The sequence below is a fragment of the Gymnogyps californianus genome, chromosome 4, assembly GCF_018139145.2.
Source record: "Gymnogyps californianus isolate 813 chromosome 4, ASM1813914v2, whole genome shotgun sequence".
In the NCBI taxonomy this organism is placed as follows: domain Eukaryota; kingdom Metazoa; phylum Chordata; class Aves; order Accipitriformes; family Cathartidae; genus Gymnogyps; species Gymnogyps californianus.
This window is the reverse complement of record NC_059474.1, coordinates 12,513,532-12,528,052: the sequence shown is the minus strand read 5'-3', so window position 1 is coordinate 12,528,052 and position 14,521 is coordinate 12,513,532. Positions and strand designations below refer to the sequence as shown.

General features: G+C 36.5%; 1 protein-coding gene across 1 annotated transcript in view; it reads left to right on the top strand.

Annotated features, from left to right (window-relative positions):
- The window catches only part of SORCS2 (sortilin related VPS10 domain containing receptor 2), a 388,331-nt gene that overhangs the window by 363,629 nt on the left and 10,181 nt on the right, over positions 1–14,521 (top strand). Inside the window, exons 21-26 of the mRNA XM_050895504.1 lie at positions 1,153–1,286; positions 2,633–2,756; positions 4,549–4,661; positions 6,279–6,404; positions 11,131–11,230; positions 12,679–12,781. Of these exons, the coding sequence (XP_050751461.1) occupies positions 1,153–1,286; positions 2,633–2,756; positions 4,549–4,661; positions 6,279–6,404; positions 11,131–11,230; positions 12,679–12,781 (700 nt within the window). The remainder of the gene's footprint in view (positions 1–1,152; positions 1,287–2,632; positions 2,757–4,548; positions 4,662–6,278; positions 6,405–11,130; positions 11,231–12,678; positions 12,782–14,521) is intronic.

Genomic DNA, 14,521 nt, shown 5'->3' with positions numbered 1-14,521 from the left:
CATTCGGATGAAGCAGCACACGGGCCGGTTGAAGTGAGGTGGAAAAGGAGGGTGTGCACAGCTTCGACAGCTTGCTCTCAGAGAAGTTCAATCAGTTTAGTCAAAGTGAATTAGAAGTGAACAGGCAATGATTCAGTTCATGAAAGAGAGTAAGAGAAAGACTTTGGACCAGTGTTAATTACCTTTAAGTTTGCACTGAGATGAAAGACCTTTGAATGAGTTAGAAGATATTTAGAATGGAACAAAAATGGATGAATTAGTATTCATTCTGTGTAATGAATGCATGTTGGACTATACAACGGTTTGGTATCCTGGATAGATGGTGCAGCTGAAGTTAAGAAATTCTAGTTATCACGTTATAGTATTATAAAGCTTTTACCTTCAGACATTCTGAAAAAGATATACTTGGAAACCTCCAAGGGAAAGATTTTCTTTCAATACAGTTATTGTACTATGAAGCAAAATACAACATTAAGAAGCAGATAAAATCATTGTAATGATGCATTTCTTTTATACAAATAATAATGTTTACAGCCTTCGTAAGCAAAAGTTCAGAAAGAAATAAACTTACTCTAAGGCACATTTTGGAGTACAGAGGTTATCCATTTTGATTTGCAAATAAATGCTCCCCTGATGTACACATCTATTTTAAAGCATGCACTAATGAGAGTTTATGTGTGGTGTGAGCCTAACAGCTGATATTTTATAATGAAAATGGGTAGTCGGCAACATTCTTTTTCAGTTTTCTGCTTTTCCCTTAGCAATTTGAGATTTGTTAGCTTTCTATTCATTTGATCTTTTATTACTTTTTAAAAAAAAAAAAAGCTGAGATTGCCTTTTCCACTTTTTAACTGGGATATTTGCTTATGTTTTCTAGAACTGGACATGCACCAAAAAAAGTGCATCAGAGAGGTGCATTTTGGTGATCCGTCTCATTGCTCTAGGATTTTGTTTGTGGGGTTTTTGGGGGTGTGTGTGGTTAAAATGAGGTCCTTCCAATTATGCCCGTAGATTTCAAAACAGATGTAAAAGCAGGAGAGAGGGAAAAATAAATTCAGGACCTTATGGTGTGCAGGTGAGAGGCTTTTGGGGAAAGAGGCATTAATAAATTGATGGATTCTTGTTCAATGATATTTTGGGAACTTTCTTCAGCTCCACTGCAGGCTTTAAATTTAGAAGTGGTTCCAGTCATTGGGAGAAACCAGGAGGTGAACCTGACAGCCATCATACTGCCCAAGAACCCTAATTTGACAGTCTTCTACTGGTGGATAGGAAACAATCTTCAGGTACATGAATGGTTTTGACTGAGATTGTTTTCAATCTCTTTCCAATAAAGGTTAAGTGACACCTTTTACTTTAATAGAAATACTACCATGTTGCATGACTTCTTTTAGATGATCTTTCATTCCAAATAGCCAGTTATGTCTGGTGGCAAACAGTATCTAACTTCCCCTGTTTTATCACATACATTTAAGATGTTAATTTCCCTTTATTGCTACTTATGTGGAAATGGAAATTTCTCTTCTAGAATTGGTTTGAATTTCTAAACTATTTCCTTTTGGGGGGGAACAACAATTTATTCTGTTTCATTACCTGTGGAAAAAAACTTGTGGAAGGGGATGCATTTGGGATCATAGCATTGGTGAATGATGAAACTTGGGTTTATGCACTTCCGTGTTGATAATGTGAGTACTGTAAATTTAAGTGCTGTACAGAAATATATATATATTCATTGTATAGATAAGTATTTTCTGGGAGTCTAAAATAAAGTGGCATATCAAAAATAACTGGGATATCTAAAAGGATATCAAAACAGTGAGAGTACTCAAACAATCTAGTGATATTAATTTGGGGATAGAAAGTCTAGATAAACATATCCTAGAGCAATAAATATCCAAGTAGTTCTATTGGGAATATTTCTTGTCTAGCTGGGTTAATTTCTTTTAAGGTAATTCTTTCAATAACAGATAAGTAAAATATTTTCTTTATGAGGCAGACTAAGTGTGACAGAGGAATGCTTCAGATAAGTGCATTGAACTTTCTTCTTGTAAATGTGCTGTCTGCCATAATCCCAGCCTGTATCTGTTCATTATTATTGACTTTGCCATTGCTAGAACAGGTACTGCATATCGGTATAGTCTTGTGAAGGGTTTTATAATTCATACGGATGCAGTCAGGGAACACAGCATCTCAGCTCCACCTTGGAGGTTACGGTGGACTGGTGCACTTCCATGGGTCATGCTCTAAGTCGACAGAATTAATCCTTTTGACCCTGACATTCTCTACATTTTTTGAGGAAAATGACTTGCAACATACGATCTTGTAGAGATTGTTGAGCCTGCCCCAAAATCCATTTATTTCAGTGGGATCTGAATGAAAAACTAATACTCTACCAATTATTCTAAAAGAAATGTTTGCCCCATCTGGCAGCTATTCTGTTTATAAAGGATCCCTTTAGGGAAAGAAACATCCTGTATTGAAAATTGTAATTTAACAATTTGATAAAATGTTGATTAATTGAATAATTGATGTGAAACCTTTTTTGCTAATATTTTTAATTACAGTCTCTTCAGACACTGTTCTTGTAGCTCTTGCTGAAATTCTATTTTCAACTTTTCTTTGCTTTTTAAAGCCACTCCTTACATTGGAGAGTTTTCTGGTGACAAAGTTTGCTGAGACAGGTGACATCAGAGTTACAGTGCAAGCTTCCTGTGGGAGCTCTATGCTTCAGGACTCAAAAGTTGTCCACGTTTTTGGTAAGGCATTACTCTTCTTAATTTTTTTTTTTTTTGTTTCATGTGTATTTGTTTCTTATACCTCTTAAACCAGCCCTGACACAACTGAACCTGTTGTAAAATTATGTCTAATGCCACATTTAATTCTTAAAATCAGTGGGATGAACTATCACTAGGTAATTCCATGAAGTTGAACAATGTGTTTGTATGGAAGGGTTTAATCTGAAATGTTTTGTTTCCTTTGCTTATTTTAAATGTTACTGTGGTTCCCAAATGCTATATATAGCAATAGTGTTTAAGTAGTATTTTGGCCTATGACTAGAAAGTTTCTTAGAATTTCTAAATAAAGTAGTTTAAATACCTCTGAAAAAAAGAAAATTTAGTTGTGCATATGCTCTCAGCATTAAAAAAAATGTGAAATAATTGCCTTTTATCACAACATGTCACTGTTCCTTTGATGTTTATCTGAGAGTTTAGATCAAGTATAGCTCTGCTGTAATTATTGAATAACCCTTCAGCTCTTGTTTCACATTGTGTCCTAGTGTGTTTTGTTGTGTCTTATAATGTGGTGACAAGGCATAATATACTGTGAAAAATGTAGTGCCGACAAATTATTTACATTTGTATTTGTGCTGTCACATGTGGAATTGTGATAAGTGAAAAAGCTTCTTTTTAATGCAGAGCTAAAAGCCTTCAGATATCATGAAATACATAACATGATACATCTCTATTGTCTGAAGAAGATTCTGTTATTTTTGCTTTTAGTATGCTTATTAATTTAAAATAATGGTAAAAACCACACTCATGCTAAATGGAGCTTTTATGAACCTTCTCCTTTCCTAAGATAAATGGATTTAATGTTTATGCTGCCACTTATAAGTGCATCCACTTTTTTAGAAATCTTTAGAAGTATAACCCTCTTAGTGTGACTAGATCAATGATTTTGGCTTTCCAACGCTCCTTCTGCTCTTAGTGTTGGCCAGTCCTGATACCAAGAGCAAGAAAGTACTGGCCACGAGGGAAATAAAGAAACCTTTGGAAAAGAAAACCACATTAAAATGCAATTCTGTGGGAAGTGTTGGGGAGGCCAGGTTTGACTCATGCATTCCAGAGGATCTCTCTCTGCTTTGCATTAAGTTCCCCAGGTGTTCATCCAAGGAGCCTATATGGAGAAAGGGAAGACTTTAGAGACTGTTTACTGAGGAACAGCCCATTTCTAGTATTTCAGATATTTTTGACAATATCCAGAGAAATGTTGTGGGTGTACCTTGTTTTTATTTTTTCAAAGAGGGCAGTAGTTAGCCTTTGTCATATCATTTCTGTTCTTATTTTCATAGCTAGTTTATGGAGTATGTAAAGTATTCATTTTACATGAAAAACAGGAACATGTAATGGGCAAAAAACATATGTTAATGATTCAGTGAGAATAAAATCCATTGGCACATTCCCATTACAAATAAAAGAAACCAAGCACGTCTGTGTGGTGTATTGTCCTAAGGAAAAATTATTGGGAAGGTTATGACCCCAGAGCACGTATGTAAATCTGCTTTGTTTATTTTTTTCTTCCTGCTTTTTTACCTTTAGGCACAAATTTGATGATGTTGATGAAAATACAGAAAGAAGTTGAGTGCCTGACAGGAGTGTACTCTTGCTCCATGCAAGAGTACACAACACAGAGCAGTGAGGTTCCTAGATACTGCGGTGCTGCACAGCAAATAATGCCAAATATATATTTTCAGCTTTTATTTCTACAAAACTGTTTTTGCAATCTGGTTTGTTACTTGCTCAGAAATGTTTCTTTTTGTTTTTCTAGATAATTTTCATGTTCTTCCTCTGAAGTTTACTAAGCACCTGGATATGTACAACCCTGACATACCGGAGTGGAGGGAAGACATAGGGCGGGTAGTAACACGACTTCTTGCAAAGGTGCTCTTTCAGATTGCTCATAAAATGTTCCCTCACCAGTTGTAAAGCTTGAAGGTTAAGTTAATGCCTTCTCATTTAGAAAAAAGGAGGCAGAGCAAAATAATAAAGTGAACCTCATGAGCCACATTTCAAACAAGTTTGAGCCTAGTGTCGCTTTTACGTGCAGGCTGTAGACGATGATATTGTAACAGAGAGTTTAGGTCTAACACAGCCTAATTAATGCTAAACATTGCTCTCTGAGATTAGGGATAGACATATTGGCAAATACTGCTGACTCCAAAACAGGAAGAGTAGCTTAAATGTGATATATTTGGAAGTTAAGCAAAGGATGCTATGTAATATAAAAGACATAATCTTTGTGTAAAAACAAAGCAGAAAGAAAGAATTTACAATGCCAGTTGTGTAACTTTGAAAATTATATATAATATATAGGCACACAGTTCGTACAGCTGGTTTTTTAGATCATATTCACAAAAGAAATGTGGACTGGGAACAGCTGAATCCTGTAGGTTAAATCAAGTACAAAGCCATGCAGCAGTACTGTGAGATAAGTAAAGAGCACCCCATGAAAACTGTGAGCTCTAGAGCTGTGCTTTTCAGGTACTGCCAGCAACTGAGTGTGCACACACTGACTTTTGTGAGGGCAATAGCACTGAGGTGCAGGTTGATAATGTTTTTAAAATATTTGCATTTGAAATCACTTGACTTTTCCCGGATTTGCACTAGTGCAAATCAGGTTCTGGAATTTTGACTTTATACTGTTTCGCGCCTTTTTTTTAAAGTTCACATCAAATGTCAAATTAAAGTAATTTCCCACTTTTATCAACTTAAACCCATTCCATAACCAGTGTCAGTCAAATAAATATTTTACTCCCTTATAAAATAGCCCTTGCATTTTAATAATTACTAGATCATTTGCAAAAGAATATGAATGATTTAATGGAATTTCAGAATCTGTCTGAGAAAGGCTACAGCAAGTGCCCAGGGTGTTGTCATTAAAATTGTGTGGCTGTATTATACAACACATGGAGGAATTTGGAACTAAAAGCAAAATTTGCACAAACTATTTTGAAAAAGGATGCTCTTGACTTTCAGTGGGGGATGCAGGTATTCATTGCAATTTCAGGAACTGAACCTAAGTGCTCTTAGTCTCACCCTGGAAGACTTCTCTCTGTCCATTAAACACAGATGGAAAAGTAGCCTCCCTAAGCTAAAGTTAGCTGTAATGAATATGCCCTTCTAAGTCTACTAAGTGTCTGAATGGCCCACAAAGGATCCTAAATTACTTAGGAATTTTTTTTGTTACCCTAGAAATGCACAGCTATTGCAGAGTTTTGCTAGAACTGCATACCACTTCACTTTGCTTCTTTCCATGATGCCACTAAATCGCTTTAATGCGATAACAATGCTTAGCTCTTCCAATCTTCAAAGAGCAGCTCACATTTCAGTTAATTTATGTTTGGCTTTGTTCATGTTTTAGCTTCTGGTGGAATCCCCTCTAAATATTAAGGATCTGAACACCAAAGACTAAAAGACACATGTGGAGTTACTTACGTATCTTCTATAAACTAGAAAGCACGCTATCCTAGAATTTGCCATATGCCTTTGTCTTCACAGGAAACCAATACACCCGAAGAAACGCTCATGACAGTCGTGAAACCTGGTCTGCCCACAACTGCTGACTTGCATGTGCTACTACCAGCAAACCAACCAAAAAGGAAGAGAAGTGTAACTAGTGATAAGGTAACCAGAGCAACGTATGTCTGGTTAGGACAGTCTTCATCCTGTTTTACAGTCAGTGGCTGTACTCTCCTTGTCTTTATGTGAAATTAGAAGGTGCTCCGTAACTATGTAAAGATCTCACTCCCACCTGACAAGAGACATGTAAAAGCTAGCAACAGCTATGACTGCTGTGTCTGAGAGTGTATAGACCAGGATAATCTATTGCTTACTGGTATTAGTGTATTTCTCAAGAATAACTAATATCGATCTGGTTTTTAAACAGAAACAACAGTGATGACATGTCAGTCTGTGAAGATCCGGTAGAGCAAAGAGTGTATTTAGAACACTGATTTTTCTAAAGAGGGACGAACCATCACTGCACTGTCTTCGTAAGCAAATTAGATTTCAGGTCAAACAGAAACAGAACCTTAATAGTTGACCTATAATGTAAAGAGCATCAAGCAAGTAGTTTCTGCCTTTAGGAGCAAATGTCCTTTTCAGTTGGCAAGAAACAAATATAGTGAACACAGGAGTGAAAATCAGACATTAGTTTCTCCCTATGTATTTCCAAACCATATTTCTTCCGTAATAAAAGACCTTATGCCAGTTGAGAATCAGAAGATTGGCACTTATAATTTACGATATTCGTCCTTTTGCTGTGGTAGAGAAGGAACAGATCCCAACACTGTGCATGTATCTTGCAGTTCAAGTCCTGCCAGTGACAAAGAATCCCAATGTAAGGTATTGTTAATTTTGAAGGGCATTTTACAACTTTTTGAGACAAGGTCACAGTATCCAAAGAGCTGGAGAAGTAGGTAAGACAAAGCTCTTCATATTAACACAAAACCAGTAGATTGCATTTGGAATTGATGGGGTACACTTTGGAAGGTCCAAAGGAGTATGTTGACGTTGTCAAAGTACTTGAACAGGTATCTTACTTTAAAATGCACAGAGTACAGTGTGAATGCACAAAGTTTTCTGCTTTGTGGCAACCCCAAACCCTTACTGCTCTCCCTCTGTAATCACAGTGGGAATTCCTGGGAGTCTGAAATCCTGATTATGTTGCAGGAAACGGTTAATTTTAACAGGTTGTTTCTTTAGTAGAGAGCCATTCATGAACTATGGCTTTCAGCCAGGTGAGTACTACCACTTCAAAATTATTTGCGTCTTTCCGCTTCTTGAAGAAGCAAGGTACAGCTTCTAAAGGAAATTCTTTCTCTTTATTCTGAGCATATATGGAATGGAAGGGAACTGATGGTGATAGATTCATAGGTTGTGCATTTTATTTCAGTGCAAAGTGTTATGCATATTAGTTCCCTTTAAATCTCAAGTGTTATATTAGCACTGTGCTTCAAGGCAGCTTAAAGAATATCATCAATTATAATCAATGCTGTCTCGAGGTTTTTTTCATGTTTGTGTATGAAATATCCTGTGAGTTACTCCAAAGCATAAAGAAGAACAATCACATGTTGCAAATGATTTGGGAAAACTTCTGTTCAGTGGGGCTATGGGAAAATTACAGTAGTTTAGCAGGGCACAGCTTCTGTAACAAGTAGTCCTCCGCAAACCTTGCAAAGGTTTTCTGAAACTAGAGGAGCACTGAAAGGTGAAAGTAATTGTACAATCTGGAGAACAGACGTACATTTCTGACGTTGTTAGGATGGACCAGGTCAGACCAGTGGTGGTTGGGGATTACATGTATGGAAATATCAAATATGGTACAACCTACATTTGGTTGGAGCAGGAACAAAGGGAGACAGGAACCATTACAGCAAACTATGCTATCCAATGATAAAAAATCAGGTATGCTAGTATCACATTTCAACACCGATTGTTTTATAGAGTACAGTGCTGTAGAGCCAGACTTCTAGTGCCAGTTGCCTAAATTTCTATTTTTATATTATTGCTAAGGGACACTACTTTAGCTATTGATATGTGCATATAAATTTGTTGATTTAGAATTGAATGGCACAAATTTTGATAAAATGTGTCATATCAGAATCCATTGTGACTCGAGAAATATCCTGAAAATATACCCTACGTAAATAAACTTAGAAGCAGTAACTGGTTAAGTCAACAGGAAAATACTCATGGTGTCACTTGTTTAAAGATTCGTTACATTCTCTTCTGTTACCAGAAGAGAATCTTGAAGGTCTTCATCATGTTTCACTGGAAGGATGTGCTTTGTCATGCTGCTAGTGCCAGTTCTCAAAGTCAGTGTTGTGACACTGTTGTAAGGACTCACTAACGCAGAATGTTTTTTCCACATTTGAAAGAGGTGTCCCTGAAATCCTTAACTTAGACATAGTTATGAAATGTCTTCCCTTAAAGAGAACCTATTTGTTCTTGGCTGAAAAACTTTTAGATTTGGGATATTATGTGATTTCAGAAGGATTGTTAAAGGCAATAATTTCTTGGTCAGGCAGAGAACACCTACTTTGTGGAGTTTCTATTGGTGTTTTACACGGCGTGTTGTGATGTGATGCTATTTATTAAGTTAGTGGTCTAGAATAGGAGTCATTACTGATAAAAGTAGCCAGCAATAACAAAGATCATAAGTCAGTTGGCAGTGTAGTAGTAGGATCCCTTTGGATAATTCTGAAATTTGGTCCCATTCTGACAAAAGCCCTTTTTCTTTCAAATTTATGCATGTAGAAATAAAAGCTGAGTGTGATTTAACCTGATTTTAAGAACACAGCAATTTCAAAAGTATTTCATTCTAATCATTGACTCTAGAGGAAGACTCAGTCACCTAATTTATGCATATCAATTACATGTCTAATGTCAGGTGGGATGAGTCCAGTTGAAAGAGTCAATTAAAGTGCATTTAAACTATAGCCTGGAAAGCAGTGGCTCTGAGGAAGATTTGGGGCTCTATCTAGACAAACTACTACATGAAAGTTCCAGTGAGTTGCTTTGGCAAAAAGGGCAAGTCAGACCCCCAAATGTATAAGTAAGTGGGTAAGAGTTTGAATAGTGTTGTTATTTTTGCGTTCTTATACCCCAGTGCAGGAGCCATTGTGTTCACATGTTCAAATGTTATCATTGGAAAGGATGTAGAAAAAGAAGATAGAAAATTCAAATGCTGGTGTAAGAACCTTAACTTAGAGAGTCTAAGGAGGAGCTCCAAACACTGGATTTGTTTTTTAAAAAGTTGGAGAGGTGGCAGCACTGTGCTCAATAAATACATCGGGGCAGAAAAAAAACCCCACGAGTACTGAAACAACCATCAATCTAAGAGTGAGATAAATAAGCCAGAACCTTTGGCTGGATTCACATGAGATTCAAATTTTTGACCTGTGGAAGTGTAGTTTGTATAGGCTTGGGTGGGAACCCAGGGGTGGGGAGAAAAATAACTAACAAATGTTAGTCGCTTAAGCAAAAACCAAAGCAAATGTTGGATTCCTCAAACACCTGCCAGGAAAATATGATGTAACCAAAGTTATGGGGCTCAGTAATTTCATTTACTGGCTGAAAGTCAGATTAGCCTAAAGTACTGGTCCCTCTTGCAGTGTATACCATGAACATGTGAATGAACCTGCACTGAGACTAATTAACTCTATTTCAGTGGTGCTAGCATCACTTTAAAGGCTGCTAATCAATATAGTTGTCATATCCATTCTCTTTCCAGACTTTGGGCAAAAAGATAAATACTTAGGAGCTATCTGGAGTAATTGTCTTGTAAAATAACTGAGGCCATGCTCACGTTACCCTTATGTTGAGTCATTCCCCCACGAAAAATGTAATAAAGCCAGTGGAATGGCTTCAGAAGTTAGATATCCCTCAATATTAGTGAGGATATTTGAATTTGAACTTTTGTGTAGTCTCTGTCCACGACATGAGAGAGACTACAGAGATTTCTATCTATAATACTGCAAAGCCTTGTCAAAGATGAGCACCATAATTGATAATATCATGAAAGGAGTTACTTGTGAAGGTTTCATGGATATAAAGCATATTTCTAATTTGGCATCCTGTGGGAAGTCGTATCCTAAATTATAAAGCATAGAGTATAAAACTAGCTTTGATCTTTTAGAAAATTACTCATGTTGAAGACACAAGCAAGTAGAAGGGAAAATTCAGACAATTTGTCATCTGGGGTTAGGCTATGATGGTATATTTAATGGTTCTGCTCCATAAAAATGTGAGAGGCCATATTTTACTGTGCTCTATCCACTGGAGAAAAATAGGAGGAATCCTGATTTTTTCCACATGGATGGATGTATATATTTCTACAGAGTATTGTTAAAAATTAGGTATAAATGGAATCCATCCCATTATAGGTAAGGAGATGAGGTAAATTATGACATGCAGTTCATTATCAAATAGCAGTTACTTTTCATAGCAAGAAATCTAAAGTGACATCGCAGGTTTTCTTCTGATAGGTTAGAAGAAGAATGGAGAGTTTTTAACATGGATTATGCATTGTGTGAGTTATGACCAAGGTAAACCCAATAGCGCATGCAAATGACATGCTGTCTGTCACATACTGGGTAAACGTAAAGGCTTTGGTAAGCAGAAAGAAAGATTTGGCTGTAAAGATTTGACATTTTCAGCTTTTATGGCTTGTGGAGTTTGGCATGATTTTTAAATATGGAATTTCTTTAAGATTTCAGCTCGTCGTTGACAAATGCTTTCTGAGTTTCTCACCATTTAATGAACCAGAGGTTTTCCTTTTTAGAGCATTGAGTCTCTCAAAGTGGAATGGAGTGTGAGACGTCTGACATTCTCTCTGTTGTATTTTCAGAGAATAGCGGCTATAAAGCAGGCCTTGAATGCACACAACATCAGTTTCTTTCTGAGGGGAGGATACTGGATCTTAGTGACTTTAGCTGACTCCGGTTCAGGTAAATATATAAACAAATCTCCCAACAGACCAACCTTTGGATGCCTGTCTGAGTTCTGATAAGTTAAGGAGAAAATCTTCGTGTCAATATAGATGTGCACATATACACACATACATATATACTTACTTGGTACTTGTTACATATAGATACACATATAAATATATATGGATATATTTTCATTTGGTACTTATTAACAATCGCCACCAAATAAATATTCCTTACATATTTCCATTTTGTCATACCTCATGATTTGTTTCAGAAGGTTCTTGCTTTTCTCCGTGTAACCATAACATTAACTAAATACCTGTGTTATACAAAACAGTGCCCTGAAGGAAGAGCCAACCAGGCTTCAAAAAAACCATCTGGTGAAGCACTTGGGCTGCACTGGCTGCTGAGAAAGCAGAGTTTCTTTACTTCAGCCATTAACTCTGCAGATATAACTCCAGGGGTCTGGGACATAGTCTTGCATCTCTGCCTTGTATCTCTGATCTTCGGATCAACTGACATGAAGCTTGCTGTAGGGTCTCCACATTGCTAATCCTGCCCTGAGATAAATTATATGTTTTTTTCTGTGTTTAAAACAAATGGAAACAGTTTTTTTGCATGCATTTCCTGCATCTCTGGATTCACTATGTACCTGGAAACTGGTTGGAGAGAGTATGTGTACATACATGTGTGTGTATTTTGAACAGAGATACATTAAATGATACTTTAACCAGAAAGTTCAGCTTTGACATGAACTTTGTATTAGAATGTCCTGTAATTCTCGTTTGTGTATCATATCCCATAATATATCCTTCTTTCTTATTTCAATGTGTTGTGGGAGAACAGCTTAGCTGACCACAATCAATTTATATAAATACTGGTGTGACGTTTTATCTGTCAGCTCTATGTAGAAGACAAAGCCCTTTTATCTAGTCTCTAATGTAGAATCATGCTACAGTTTTGCTGTGGTACCTCATCTGGTTTAAAGGGCTAACATTTGTTAGCCAGCACAAAAGGCTGGGATTGAAAGAAGCCTGTGTTCATTACAGCCTTTACCAATGTACGACCTTGACGAGTTCATTTGTCGTTCAGAGCCTTAGTTTCTCCATCTGTGAAATTAAGGCAGCCCTGCTTTTGCAACACATGTACTTAGGGTATGTGATCATTTCCTGTGATAACTTTAGATTCCCAGAAAAAAACCCCAGTGAGTATGCAAATAATTAAATCTTCAGGGTTTTGGATTTTGGTTTTTTTTTTAGTTGGTCCTCTGTCCTTCAGTCACAAGTCACCAATTAATTTTGTGTTGTTGCCTTTTTGAAGAGGCTACAGATGGAGTGAAAAGAAGAGGTTACACAAATAACAAAAAATGGGTTTGACCTGACAATTAGATAGAAAAGAAAGCCCAAGAATGTGACTGACCTGAAAGAGGACGTGCTAAGCTGTTCTTTTATTTCGTATTTCAGACTCTCAGAGGATTGGAGGAGGCAGTGGCTACTGGGCTATTGTGGTTCTCTTTGTTATCTGTCTAGTCGCTGTTGGGGCTTTCATCCTCTACAAGTTCAAAAGGCAAGTAAACCTTCATCAACAACATATACATTTTAAGAATTAGATTTATCCACAGATCAGCAAAACAGAGTTTGTTATTTGAAAAGGAGTTTTCTTGAAGAATTGCAGAAAGTCCACTGCTTTGAAAATCTTGTTTTTCTGAACTTTTCAGACACCAAGGTACTGCACTGATGCTTGCTTTCACTTGTTGTGTTCCAAGATAAATAGCAGCAATATGGGAACTATGGAGAGTTTGTTCAGCTTGTCTAAATAATATCATCAAGAAAGAGACCTGAGCTAAAATATTATTCTTGATTAATTCCTACCTCATTACTCCTAGCAGTTATGAATAAACTAAAGCTATTGGGACAATGACTGCATCTGCAATGCTGATTTACTTAAAAAAAAGTAGTTTTATCAAAACGCGTAGCGCTCTGGAGTTTCTCTTTGCACACATTACATTTTAATTGCTGGGGCAATGCCACATAGAATGAGTGATGGAAATAGATTAGTGTTAATTTGACACTAGAGTGTGTTGAGGGGAGAAATAATTCTGAAAGTGGCCTTTATGAGAGACATGTTCTCAAAATTGACAGGGGATACCATGCCAGCCTTTGACGGTCTGATAGGTCTTTAGTCTGCAATTTATTTTAACCATAGCTACTAGGCTGCTGTGCAATTTAAAGAATTTTGTTCTTGTTGACAAGTTTGTGTAATCGTTGGCTGTGCTCTTGTTATTTTTCTCTCTCTTGGGCATTTAGAAGCTATTGGGTTTGATCATACTGGAAACAAGCCTTCATCATCATCAAATCCTTATGTCCTTACTCAGTGAGGATTCCTATTGATTTGTCTCATTCTTTAAGGATTGATTTTTATTTGAAATAAACATAAGTTTATAGAAATGGGTGCAGCACTGAGTTTGTGATAGCAATAAGCGTAGATAGCATTTAAGTAAGAGTTTGTTTAGAAAAGATTTTTTAAGTCAATAGAGAAAAACCCTTTTTTCCAAGAATCTCTTCATTTTCTCACCGCAGCACCTAAGTTTCTTAGAGCTCATAGTGGCTGATTGCTCTAAAGGACAAAGCACAGAATGCTCTATCAGACTGTCTACAACTGAATAAAAATCCATTTCACTATTTTAGGTGCCTGCAGCAAGGAAAAGCATAAAAATGGTTGATGTGATGTAATTATATTATTTCAGTAGCAATACATGGAGGATTTGCTGTTTGTAGTGTGGGATCATAAAACTTGCTTGTGATATCTTTCGAAAGCTGTATGATTTATATCTTTTATTAGCTCTTAAATGAGAGCAATTAAATAACAGACACAATTACTGCATGGCAAAAGAAGTATAAAATATTCAAGAAAGGAAGAAAAAAATTATTTTCCTTGAGTTCTTTCTAAAGTGCCCAATGAACCATTGCTTTATAAATAGAGCTTTTATTAAGGGGGAAACTATAGTACAATTTGCAAATTGCGAGCTTTAATGTCTCTCACACTTTTACATATAATTTGTGAAAATCATTTGCATTTAAATTTTGTGGGGGTTTAATTTAGGTGCGAGTGAGGAGAATTGCGAGATATATTCAAATGTTTCTCAGTAGCCTGAAAACTGCTGTTGGCATTGATGAATGACCATGCAGTAGTATTCAATTTTAGTCCATATCGTATCTGTTTCTGAGATATTTGACAGAATTATTTTTAAATATTCCTGCTCAGCTTTTCCAAGATGACAGTTTTTTTGGTTGCATCCTTCGTTTG